The 13442-nt window shown below is 48.6% G+C and overlaps 1 protein-coding gene across 6 annotated transcripts in view; it reads left to right on the forward strand.

The window, feature by feature from the left end:
• Positions 1-13442, forward strand: part of ADGRD2 (adhesion G protein-coupled receptor D2) — a 66882-nt gene that overhangs the window by 41671 nt on the left and 11769 nt on the right. For 3 of the 6 annotated variants that reach the window (XM_081847508.1, XM_081847509.1, XM_081847511.1), the window contains exons 19-24: positions 500-615; positions 4464-4584; positions 7505-7546; positions 9222-9275; positions 11308-11449; positions 11552-11610. In XM_081847508.1, the coding sequence (XP_081703634.1) occupies positions 500-615; positions 4464-4584; positions 7505-7546; positions 9222-9275; positions 11308-11449; positions 11552-11610 (534 nt within the window). Of the gene's footprint in view, positions 1-499; positions 616-4463; positions 4585-7504; positions 7547-9221; positions 9276-11307; positions 11458-11551; positions 11611-13442 lie in introns of all 6 variants that reach the window. The other 3 variants (XM_081847510.1, XM_081847513.1, XM_081847512.1) reach the window with 2 other exon arrangements.

A 13442-nucleotide genomic window follows, 5' to 3' on the forward strand; every position in this document is an offset into this window, starting at 1 on the left:
CCTGGACCCTGCCCCATGGTTCCCCTTTCATGATGTAACCGTGATGTATGAGTGATGTAGTTTGGGGGGGTGTAACATGGGGATTAGCAGCTAATAAAAGTTTGGGTTCTCTCTTGTTCAGGGCTTCCATCTTGTTCCACTTGGTGGCTGGTATTCCTGGCTGGTGTCCTTGTTTTTTGTCCAAGGGAACCCTCAGATTTCTCTGTTAAGAGCAGGACTGGGTGCATGTGAACAAATGTTGGGATTCAGTGGTTTTCAAACTCGGCGCCTTCACAAGACCAAGAAGAACTCTGCAGACCGCAGGGTGAATTACTTTCTGTGTGTGTGGGAGATAACTCTGATTTACACAACAATATACGGGGGGGGGGGGGACAGTGTTACCGTATTCCCTGAGAGGAGGATTCTAGGAAATCTCCCCCCTCCACAACTGCCACCTCTTAAAGCCGCTGACTGCTGTTTCAGGTCCAGCCCCTGACCCTCTCGCCCCTCTCCTTTGCAGGTGAACACCTTTGTGCTTTTCCGAGTGGTGATGGTGACTGTCTCCAGTGCACGGCGACGGTCAAGGATGCTGACCCCCAACAGCAGCTTGGAAAAGCAGATTGGCATCCAGATCTGGTGAGTCCCGGAGGCCCCTGGGGGCTGCCCCCGCCCCCTCCAGAGAAGGGCACCAGAGAAGCAGAAGGACATCTATCTGGATGCCATTTGCTAGGGAGAAGAAGTGTGAGAGCCAGTGGTGATGCAGTGCTTGGAGGGTCAGACTAGGACCGGGGAGACCAGGGTTCGAATCCACGCCTGGCCAAGAAGCTCACTGGGTGTCCTTGGAAGCCAGTCACTGCCTCTCAGCCTAGCCTACCTCGCAGGGTTGTGAGGAGGGGAGAACCATGTACCCAACCTCAAGCGACTTCGAGGAAAAGGTGGGATATAAATACTTTAAACAATAAAATAGAATCAGAGGCCACATTCCCACCACAGATTTAAAGTGTTGCAATACCGCTTTGAACGGTCATGCCGTCCCACAAAGAGCTTTGGGAGCTGTAGTTTACTAAGGTTTACTAATTGTTAGGAGACACCCTGTTTCTCTCACAGAGCTATGGTTCCCAGAGTTCCCTGACAAAGAGGGATTGATTGTCTTTTTAAAGTATTTTTTAAAAAAATAAAATAAAATTTGCACATGTGATGATTAAAACATCATACTCACATACATCATAAAAACAGCAATAATGTCAAGAGGACTAAAAGTACAAGATAATACAGCTTAAAAAGGATAAATAGTGTGAAATATATTCCATAGTTGATATTTATTCAAAATATATCAAGCATTCATAAACCTTGACATAAAATAATATTTAGTAGGAGTGCGCCAGCCATGAGATCATTTGGTCATGTGTATTTATATGGGAGGGATTGATTGTTAAACTGCTCTGGGAATTGCAGCTCTGGGTGGGGAATAAGTGCCTCCTAAATAACTCCCTTAGCAAACTGCTGCTACTTCTGCTTGAGTTTCTACACTGCCCTTCACCTGAAGGTCACAGGGTGGTTCACAATGTCAGCTGCAGCGCCCAGGATTCTCTGGGGAAGCCAAAATGGTTTAAATTGGTATCCTAGTGCTTTAATGTGAACATGGCCATAGAAGTCAATTGTAGAGTTGGAGGGACATAGGTGGCGCTGTGGGTTAAACCCCTGAGTCTCTTGGGCTTGCTGATCAGAAGGTTGGTGGTTCGAATCCCCACGATGGGGTGAGCTCCCGTTGCTCAGTCCCAGCTCCTGCCCACCTAGCAGTTTAAAAGCACGTCAACGTGCAAGTAGATAAATAGGTACCGCTCCGGCAGGAAGGTAAACAGCGTTTCTGTGTGCTGCTCTGGTTCGCCAGAAGCGGCTTAGTCAGGCTGGCCACATGACCCGGAAGCTGGACGCCGGCTCCCTCGGCCAATAGAGCGAGATGAGCGCCGCAACCCCAGAGTCGGCCACGGCTGGACCTAATGGTCAGGGGTCCCTTTACCTTTATCTTTAGAGTTGGAAGGGATCCTGAGGTCATCCATTCCAACCCCCTGCAAGGCAGGAATGTGCAATAGCAGCTGATCCCCATTGGGATTAGTAGAGAGGAGGACAAGGAGATGAAGCCAGAGTGAATGACAGGCAGGGTCACCCACTGGCCAGTTATAAGGAAGAAGACAGGCTGAGATTGGTGGGGCCCCATTGGCCCCAACAGACCAGCTTGCACAGCTTGAAGCCATTGGTTTGAGTTCTATCCTCCATGGCAGGAGAAAACAAGCTTGCTCCCTCTTCCACCTGACAGCCCTTGAGATATTTGAAGATGGCCATCATATCTCCTCTTTCCCAGGCTACACAGACCCAGCTCCTTCAAGTGTTCCTTATAAGCCTTGGTTTCCAGACCCTTGATCATTCTTGGTCACCCTCCTCTGCACACCTTCCAGCTTGTCAGCGTCCTTCTTAAATTGTGGTGCCCATAATTGGACTATGATTTCCCATGATCTGGACACTCGACTTCTGTTTATGCATTTGCCTTTTTTTGCTGCTGCATCACTCCGTGGGCTCATGTTAAGCTTGTGGTCCACTAAGACCCCTAGGTCCTCCCCACATGTACTGCTAGTGAGCCAGGTGTCCCTCATCCTATATTTGTGCATCTGCCTAAGTGCGGAACCTAAAACAAACCCCTGTGTTGCAATAAGAACCATGCACAACAATACAAACACAACATGTAGGCTAATAGTTAGTAGAAAATATATAATAGAATAATGATATCATTCAAATTATAGGAGTAAGCCAATCAAAGTTCGTATGTACAATATAACAGAGTGGTAACGAGGACCGTCAAGCCGTGTGTTCAGAACAGATGTCTAAGGACAGACTCACAATAGTCTTTAAGTAGTTTCAACAGAAGACGTCTCAAAGGTTTCAAAAGTTCATTTTGTACTCATTTAACAAAAGCTCATTTAATACTATTCCTCTGTATATTTGTTTTTCATGGGTCTACTTTGTTTCTGCATGCTATATATGCCATACTGTTCCTTTAAGTATATTGTTATTGGGAACACTTGTGACTTGCTTTGTATGTCCTGTGCAATTGTGTCTCAAGTATCAGCAGCTACACTATCTAGTGAGCACTGATCCTTAGCTTGAATCTTTCTTACATATTCTGTTGAAAAATATCGGGTATGTGCCTTTATTTAATCTGTTTTGTATATTCTGCTTTATTTTACAATGTGTATGCTGGTAGCTCAGTTCATTCATTCATCGGTTGTATGCCTTGTATCTTATTTCCAACTGATGAAGACTATTACAAAACAGTAGTATCATTCCGGAGACACTGTCCTTTTGAGGCTTTTGAGATGTCTTCTGTTGAAACTTTTGAAAGACTATTGTGAAACTGTCCTTAGACTGCAATGCGCTCTATGTGGGGCTACCTTTGAAGGTGACCCGGAAACTACAACTAATCCAGAATGTGGCAGCTAGACTGGTGACTGGGAGCGGCCGCCGAGACCACATAACACCGGTCTTGAAAGACCTACATTGGCTCCCAGTACATTTCCGAGCACAATTCAAGTGTTGGTGCTGACCTTTAAAGCCCTAAACGGCCTCGGTCCAGTATACCTGAAGGAGCGTCTCCACCCCCATCGTTCTACCCAAACACTGAGGTCCAGCGCCGAGGGCCTTCTGGAGGTTCCCTCACTGCAAGAAGCCAAGTTACAGGGAACCAGGCAGAGGGCCTTCTCGGTAGTGGCACCCACCCTGTGGAACGCCCTCCCACCAGATGTCAAAGAGAAAAACAACTACCAAACTTTTAGAAGACATCTGAAGGCAGCCCTGTTTAGGGAAGCTTTTAATGTTTAATAGGTTATTGTATTTTAGTGTTTTGTTGGAAGAGTGGCTGGGGAAACCCAGCCAGATGGGCGGGGTATAAATAAATTATTATTATTATTATTATTATTATTATTATTATTATTATTATTAGACATCTGTTTTGAACACACGGTTTGACGGTCCTCGTTACCACTCTGTTGTATTGTACATACGAACTTTGATTGGCTTACTCCTATAATTTGAATGATATGATTATTCTACTGTATATTTTCTACTAACTACTGTATTAGCCTACATGTTGTGCTTGTATTATTGCAGAACCTGACATTTGTCCCTGCTGATGTTCATTCTCTTAGCTTGGGCCCAGTTCTCCAATGTGTTACGGTCATTTCGAATTCTGTCTTCTGTGGCATTAGTTACCCCTCCAAATTTGGTGTCATCTGCAAACTCTATCAAAAAAGAAATGGGAGTCATCTGACATGGCTTGTTTTTGAGACCTGTGTTGAGACTTAGTAATCACAGTAATCATCACCGGCAAAGACTTGCTCCCCTGACACTGACTTTGGCTGCAGATGAGTTGACTGCCTGCTTTTTCTCTTGCCTCCCGCTCCAAACCCACAACCCCCTTTGTCCTCTTCCAGGGCAACAGCCAAGCCAGTGCTGGTGCTTCTGCCAGTCCTGGGTCTGACCTGGGTGTGTGGTGTTCTTGTGCACGTCAGCATCACCTGGGCCTACATCTTCATTGTGCTGAACTCCCTCCAGGTAAGCTCCCTCGGAAGGCAGACCTTCCCTGCAAAATATCTCTCAGACACGTGTGTCTGTGCGTGAACATACACAGACACCAGGATCAGTTGCCCATGCTGGAGGCTGCACCTTGTGACGGCAAAGATGCCTTTGAGCACATGCAGAGTGCCTTCCCCTTCACCGTCAGGGAGGAAGAGCTTCAAAAGGAGGCCAGCTTGAGCGTCAGTCGTTCTCTCGCTGAACATTCGGTCCAGAGCTGGCCTTGCAATATCCAACACTGTGCAGCAGGGGAGGCCCTGACCATACCAGCTTCCTGGTGTTTGGCCACGGCTGAAATCGCTCCCTCTTGCTCAGCGACTGCTTCTCCTCCATCCAGCAAGAGCTTCTTTCAGATGTTGTTCAATTCACACAGGTAACTCACAACCTGTGCGATTTCAACTTTATGCGCCAGCCAATTGGCCAGTTGCAAATCACGCAAATTAAGCGCACGCAAGTCTGAGAGCTTAAAAGCTCTTTCTGTGGTGTGGGGAAACCTTTTAAGCTCTGTGCCTTGCTTAGCGGGCAATTCCATGTGAGGAATTCCCAGATCCCAGTAAGCAAGGGAGAGGAGCTTACAACCTCTGCCTTGCTTTGGGGGCAAGGTCCGCTTGGCTCACAGCTTCAGAGAGGTAAGATCACCCATGCGGGGGGGGGGGGGAGGTTGCAAGGGTGGTTCTGGCTAGACCTCATTCTGGCCTTACGCTCAGTCCCCAGATCATAACCCTCAAGCAAGCAGTGAGTGACCTGTATCAATTTGATTTGAATTAATTTTATAATGAAATGATTTTAGAATGTATTGTTTTATTGTTGTTAGCCGCTCTGAGCCCAGCTTCGGCTGCGGGGGGGCGGGATATAAATAAAAAATTATTAATTTATTATTTGTTATTGAGAAAACAATTGCTCCTTCCTTCCAAAGTCTTCCTCTCTCCCCTCCCTCCTCCCTCCCACACTTCTATAGGGGCTCCCTAGCACACCTGTCCATTTGAAGGGACCCCTTTCTAGTCAAAATACGACTAGCTTCGTGAATCAGAGTAGAATTACAGAATCACAGAACTGTACGGTTGGAAGGGACCCTGCCATTTCCCTCACAAGCCCAACCTTATTCAACGAGGAAATCACAACTACAGTGTCCCTGACGGATGGGTGCCCAAGAAAACATCCAAGTGGGGAGAGTCCTTCTGAGGGAGTCTGGTTCTTTTTGTTGTTGTTGTCGTTTAGTCATTTAGTTGTGTCCGACTCTTCGTGACTCCATGGACCAGAGCACGCCAGGCACTCCTGTCTTCCACTGCCTCCCGCAGTTTGGCCAAACCCATGCTGGTAGCTTCCAGAACACTGTCCCACCATCTCGTCCTCTGCCGTCCCCTTCTCCTTGTGCCCTCGCATCTTCCCCAACATCAGGGTCTTTTCCAGGGAGTCTTCTCTTCTGTCTGGTTCTACTGTCTCATAACTGCCAGAAAGTTTAGTTGGAATTCCCATTCTCGCCATTTGAATCCATTGGTTAAGGGCCTGCCCTCCAAAGCAGCAGGAAAAGTAATTTGGACATCTCCTGTGAAAGGATAGGAAGGAGGTGTCCAGCACACAAATTGAGCTTTATTCAGAGAATTGCTTTCATGAAACAAGACAAGCGGACATTCAAAGGACCATACCTTCCTCCCCCAATCTGCTCTGCTCCGAGCACCGGTGCCAATAAGAGGGAGGGGAGTGTTTGTTCTGAGGATGAGCAGCCGCCCTGCATCATCCACGAAGGTTATGTCAGTGCCAGAGTGTGCAGCACTCCTGCCCCAGCCTGTGGAGGAGTGGGGCTTGTTGCACAGATGCCGGCCACAATTAGTGCATCAGCTGCAAAGCTTCCTGATAGCTGGAGGAACACAGGAAGTGATTCTGTCCTGATAAGGGGGCAAAGCATCAGAGGAGCACAGCAGGAGGGTGTAGTAATTATGAGAGGAGACTCTTCTCCCCATCCCAGTGCCAAGCTCAGGGACTCAGAGCAGGATGTTGTTTAAGTTGGGGGGGGGCGGGGGAGAGGGATGCGCTAGGAAAACTCTTGGCCGGCAGTTGTGTTTCTAAAGGTTCATCATCCGAGACTTCTGAGGCAGCTTGCATTCTGAGAGAGGAAATGGACAAAAGGATGTGTCATTTCACACAACGCACAGTTAATTCATTCGTACTGTATTTGTTTGAGACATCCCTGAACCGCTCCTTGCTGCGAGTTGTGCCAGCTCTAGAGCGGAAAACGCCAAATGTCCTGAGAGGAGGAAGAGGAAGAGGAAGGCTAGGCTTGTGCATGCAGTGCCACTTTTATTTTGAAAAATGCCCAAAGGCCCTCCGTTATGACCAGACAAAATGTCACAAAATAGTGAGGCGAGCTTCTGAGTCCACCAGAGCTCTTCTTCTTCAGGATGTGGGCAGGGAGGTGGGGGGACTGAGGGAAACAAAACTGTGGCTAGGGATTGAGGCCATATTGGTCCAAGTTAATTTTTGCTGTAGGCTGCCTTAGAAGGGGGCTGGTGTGGGGGCTCTCTCTCTCTCTCCCTCACACACACACACACACACACACACACACCTGTGTTCTAACTTCAAAGTCTTGTCTCAGTTTGTCTCAGTTACCAGGAATAAAAAATGGAAGGGACCCTTTCTCTCACTTTGTCTACCCCAAACTTTCTCTTTTCTTTGTCCTCCTTCCCCCTGGATGAATTAAGCCAACGGTCGCATGGAATCAGGCCAAAGGCTGACAATTGCCCGTCTCTTTGCGAAAGGGGCAGTTCTGCCCCTTGGTATGGAGAGAGACATCGTTTGGCCTTCCCTGTATGTCTGTTGCGGGGGCTAACAAAGCAAGGACGCTGGCCCATCGGCTGTTTCCAGGTCCCTGGCATGGATTCTTCCCTCTGTCTTTCTACAGGGTCTCTACATATTCCTTGTCTATGCCATCTACAACAGCGAGGTAAGGGACAGCCACGCTACGCAAGGGGGCAGGATTTGGCACCCTGTTTTCTCTGCAACAACTCTTCAGAAAATGAGCTTGGAAGGATGTGATCAATGGCTTGTGAAACCAGCTAGCAAAGGGCATCTACCCTCACGGTGACGGCCTTGGGGGTCCCTGAAATCTGCTGGATCCTCCCGTGTGTGTGTCTGTGTGGTGGCATTCTGACTCCTTGCCATTCTGCTTGCAAGATCTCCTAGGGCAGGCATGGCCAAACTTGGCCCACCAGCTGTTTTGGGACTGCAATTCCCATCATCCCTGACCCCTGGTCCTGTTAGCTAGGGATGATGGGAGTTGTAGTCCCAAAACAGCTGGTGGGCCGAGTTTGGCCATGCCTGCCCTAGGGCCATCCAAGTTCCCACTAGATCTCGTGCGAGCGGTTGCTAGTCTTCCGCATATACGTGGAACCCTAGGAGCCAAACCCCCGTGTAAGACGCAGCCACACCGCAGAGCAGGAGGGAGGAAACCTCCAGCCTGTGGGACAATCTCAGTCCTGCAAAGCCCGCTGCAAAGTCTGTTGCATGTCGGACAACTTTGCTCCCCAACTGACTCCTCTGTGGACAGATGACACCTGACGGAGGGTGGCAGTTGCTGCTGTTTTCCTCCACCTTTTCCTCTTCAGCTGAGGAAACAGCTACATACGACTAGCAGGTGCATTTTGAAAACAATTAAATGCCAGGATTTCTCACCACCAACACCACCATGGTGCCCCTCCCCGCACAGGAATCAACCTAGACCCTGCAATTGTCATCTGAGGCTCTTCTTTGTGTGCATCCCCCCCCCCCCCCCGTGACAACACAAGAACTGGCCTTTTCTGTGGTGACTCCCTACTTGAGGAATGCTCTCCCCAGAGAGACTTACCTGCCACCGTCATTGCACCTCTTTAGGCACCAGGCGAAAACCAGGCCTTTGGCTTTTAAATATCTATGCAGCCATTTAGAAAGGGATGCAGGTGGCGCTGTGGGTTAAACCACAGAGCCTAGGACTTGCCGATCAGAAGGTCGGCGGTTCGAATCCCTGCGACGGGGTGAGCTCCCGTTGCTCGGTCCCTGCTCCCGCCAACCTAGCAGTTCGAAAGCATGTCAAAGTGCAAGTAGATAAATAGGTACCACTCCGGCGGGAAGGTAAACGGTGTTTCCATGCACTGCTCTGGTTCGCCAGAAGCAGCTTAGTCATGCTGGCCACATGACCCGGAAGCTGTACGCCGGCTCCCTCGGCGGCCAATAAAGCGAGATGAGCGCCACAAACCCAGAGTTGGCCATGACTGGACCTAATGGTCAGGGATCCCTTTACCTTACAGCCATTTAGAGTGGGTGGGACCTTTGAACGCCCCCACCCCCCACTACCCCAGATTTAATGTACTGTATGTGTTTTGTTTCTGTAAGTCACACTGAGTTGCTATGGCAAAAAGTGGTAATAAATTTAATTAAATAATCATCATCATGAAGGAGGAAGAATTTCCCTTGGCACTGCAATGCCAGTAACTGCTTACCCCACAACAAATACAGATAAATGCACAGGGGGTGTTGTTGTTGTTGTTGTTGTTTTAAAAAGTGTCACTAGTGCCTGAAGGCATCTTGTTGTGTTCCTGCTGTGGGCTGGAGGGGCCAGTTTCATACTTGTGCTTGATTTGCAGGTGCGAAATGCCATCCAGCGGATGAAGGAGAAGAAAAAGGCTCTCTCTTTCACAGTAGGTTTGGTGGTCTGGTGCTGGGGTCTCCCCCTGCCTGACCCTGTTTTCCTCTTCAGAAGGCCCCTCTCCCCTCCAACTCCCCCTAAAAACCACTGCATATGAGTCAGCCAGTGCTAGAGACCTTGTGGGCTTCCAGAACAGCGATTCCATTTCTGCCCCCTGGAACAAAATAGAGAACAAATCTGCTCTTTCTTATTCAGGGCACCCCTTATGTCGGCCACTGCCCTGTGGCCATTAAAGTTAGCACAGAATAAGACCCTAAAGGAAAATATTTTAATTTTTTTGAAGGAAATTTCTTTCTCTCTCTCTCTCTCTCGCTCGCTCGCTCTCGCTCTCGCTCTCTTTTGGAAAGAGAGGTGAAAATTAAATGCAGAATATTTGTTAAATTACCATTTTATTGCTGCATTCCTGCTGGTTGCTGAAAGGTGGAAAATGTTTGTCCAAAATACATAGAATTTGATTGCATCAAATGAAAAACATCCCTGGTACACCCCCTTTTTTAAAATTAAAAAAAGAAAGAAAAACAATTGTGACCTCTTTTCTCTCAATGTGGCAGGATTCTGTTAAATGCATAAAAAAGAGAAAAAAATTGCATTTGTGTCCTCCACTAGCCTCTTGAGAAATCTTGGAAAGGTAGCATCTAACTGGTTGAAAAGATTTTCCTGATGTAATATAGTGCCTTTTATTCTCAGTGTTCCTTGCGCCTTTGATGGTTTGAGCTATAGATTTATGTTTCCAGATGTGTTTTAAGCCCCCCTGACTCTCTCATATCTTACAACGGCGTTCCTTCTGCGTCTCGTCACAAGTATCCACACAACCAGCTTTGCCATTTCTTCCTGTGAACCTGACATCCCATGTCAACCTTGGTTCAGTTCAGTTTAGCTTTGATGTGTTTGTCTCTTTAAGTTCTGTTTTGTTATGTGGGTTATATGGGGGGAAATACCGTATTTTTCGCTCTATAAGACGCACCAGATCATAAGACACACCTAGTTTTTGGAGGAGGAAAATGAGGAAAAAAATATTCTGAATCCCAGAAGCCAGAACAGCAAGAGGGATCTCTGCGCAGCGAAAGCAGCAATCCCTCTTGCTGTTCTGACTTCTGGGATAGCTGCGCAGCCTGCATTCGCTCCATAAGATGCACACATGTTTCCCCTTACTTTTTAGGAGGGAAAAAGTGAGTCTTATAGAGCAAAAAATACGGTTTATAAAGTTGGTTGGGTGATGGCTGTTTCTGGCTGACTGTTTCTTCTCCAAACGTAAAGAGCACCAGAAGAGGCTGCTCTGGATCAGACGAAAGGAGGCCCATCTATTCCAGAGTCCTCTTATCACAGTTCCCAGCCAGCTGCCCCCAAGGAAAACCCACAAGTGGGAGTCAAGAGCAAGAGCAACTCTCCCCAGGGACAGCCTTTGGCAATCTTTTGGAATATGGCGCCCTGTGCAAGGCCAACATTTGGTGCCCCAAAGCAGATCTTCTCAGTTATGGGTCTTCTTGATTTTGTGTCCCCTGCACCACCCTAATGAATATAAAAGACCTCTGCAAACAACTGCATTGTATATTGTTCCAAGTTGTTATCTCAGATCATTGCAAAATCAGTCAGCGCATAACTCCTGCTTGCCTTGGTGAAAGGGAGGAATATATTTTTTCATGCTGTGTCATATTAGCGAAAGCCATCTTGCCTCCTCTTCCATCTTTATCAAATCTTTTAAGTCTTAAGTAAAGCTGTGCAATTAAATGCCTAATTATAAATAGAAGTCCGTCTGTACTCTTTTAAAAATAATAATAATTTAAGTTCTTAGTGAGGCTTGGCAAACGATACACAGAAGAGGATCTTCTTGATTTTGTGTCCCCTGCACCACCCTAAATCCAGCACTGCTCTCCGCCCCCCGTGCCCCCCCCTGTGGTTTCCAGCAACTGGCATTCAGGTGCCTTGCTGCCTCCAAGTGCGGAGGGTGGAGCGTGGCCTTGGGGGCTGGGAGCCACCTGCCGGGGGGGGGGCGGATGCTGTCCAACTGCTTTGTGTCATTTCAGAACTGTTCCCACCCCATCAACTATCTGTCAAGCCCTAGGAACACGTCCTGGGAGGTGGGTAAGTTCAGCCCCTCCACCCAAGAGAATACAGCCTCCCCCTCCTCGGAGAAGGACTCCGCAACGAAGAACAGCAGCGGCAAGGGTACAAAGGTGGCACTTGTTCCACCTGCAATGAAATTAGCATCTTTTACTATTTTTGTTTTGTTTTTGCATCCCGGCTGATCCTCCTTTCTCCCTCGCACAGGGAACTTCAGCGCCAAAATCCCAGCGGGACTTGCATCAATTATGTCTCCAGAGAGGCCGGTATGTAGCTCATCCACATTTACTTATTTATTGCGTTTATATGGTGCCTTTTCTTCTGAGGAGCTCCAGGTGGTCACATGGTTCCCCTTAACTCCTGAAGTTATCCTCACAGCAACAGCCCTGCAAGGTAGGCTAGGCTGGAAGGCAGCGACTGCCCCTCACAAGGTCTTGCCCAGTGAGCTTCTTGATGGCCAGGGGACAGGCTGGAATCCTGGCCTCCCAGCCCATAGTCCAACACTAACCATTGTGTTGCACTGGAAGCTGTTTGTTCCAGGCCACACCCTTGGTCCACCTGCCTCCACCTCCTCTGATAGGAGGCCTTGACCCAGATGTACCTTGAGATGCGGGGGGGGGGGTTGAACCTGGGACCCCCTGCAGCTGCAGCCTCTTCCTCCCTCCCTTCTCCTTAAGGAGCAGAGCACCCCCTGTTGGTTAGAGGAAGCCATGAGGGCTGGTTGCACATTCCAAGTGGCATTTGAGATTTAGTCCTTCAGCTTCTCCCAAGTTTCCTCCCCCTGTGAAAGAGGCTTCTGTTTTCCTACCTGCACTGCGGGGCATTGGACTGATCCCTCCCAAATTTGGATTCCACTTTGTTCTCAGAGCACTTAAGAATGTCTTTAGGATTCCAGTGGGTGCAGAATTTGAAACTTACCTTATTGTTGTGAAGTGGCCAAGTGGTGTGGGTGTGAGTGTGTCCCCAAGGAAATGTTTCTTCTGCACTGATCTGGACCCCCACCCCATGGAAGGAGCTATCTCATGATGATGCCTTCCTTCCCCATTGAGAACTCAGAATGGCTGCAAATGCAGCTGACTGATGAGATGCATAGCTGTCAAGTGTCCCTTATTTGGCGGGACAGCCCCTTATCCCAGCGCCATGTCCCGCTGCTGTCCCTTATTGATGAGGCTTCATTTGGCTGCTGGCTGGGCTTTCTGCCTTTGGCTCAGAGGGGCTCAGAAGTTGAACATACCTGTGCCTGGAAAATCACTTATTTTGGCTGTTGGTCCCTTATTTTCGAGGCTGCTGGTCCCTTATTTTCAAATCTGTAAGTTGACGGCTTTGATGAGATGGCTCTGGAGAATGAGCAAAAAAAGACAAGCGCCCGCTGGCTGCCTCAGAAGTAGGAACAGAGGAAGATGCCTTGCACAGAGTTATACCCTTGGTTCACCCGACTCAGTATAGTCTACACTGACGGCCAGCAGCTTCTCAGTGTGTCACCTGGGGCCTTGCCCATCCCTTCCTGGACTGGACCCAGGACCTTTTGCCTTAGAAACAGGTGCTCCACCACCAAGGTATGACCTGTCCCATAAAACTAGGTCCGCAGTCAGAACCAGACCATGGGGCCACCTGACTCAGCACAGCTCTCCATGGTTTCAGGCAGCCCCCCCCCACCTGCATCATGAAGATGCCAAGTATTGAAACTGGAACTTTTTGTGTGCTTTCTGCCTCTGAGCAAGAGCCCTTGCCCTGAAGTGAAGTAAGGTAAAAGCCAGTGGGACTCCCTCCCACTGGAGGCAGCAATGGCAACCAACTGGGATGGCCTTGACAGAGGGTTAGGCAAGTGCAAGGTGTGTGCCTACGGATGGCTCCTAGCCAGGACGGCTCCAAAGGGCTCTGGTGCGCCAGTCCTGCTGTCGGGTTTCTCACAGCCGCTTGGCTGCTGTGGGAACAGGGTGCTGATCTGTCAAGGCTCTTATTACATTCTTATGTTCCCTACCCCACCCATGAGAGTTTCCCCTAAATATATTTTCTCTGCTTTGATGATTTTGGAATGCAATTGCTTTTCTCTTCAAGTGATAGAGGCGGTAGGGGGAGGAGACGTTCCCCCCCCCCT

This window comes from Podarcis erhardii, assembly GCF_964252035.2.
Source record: "Podarcis erhardii genome assembly, chromosome: Z".
In the NCBI taxonomy this organism is placed as follows: domain Eukaryota; kingdom Metazoa; phylum Chordata; class Lepidosauria; order Squamata; family Lacertidae; genus Podarcis; species Podarcis erhardii.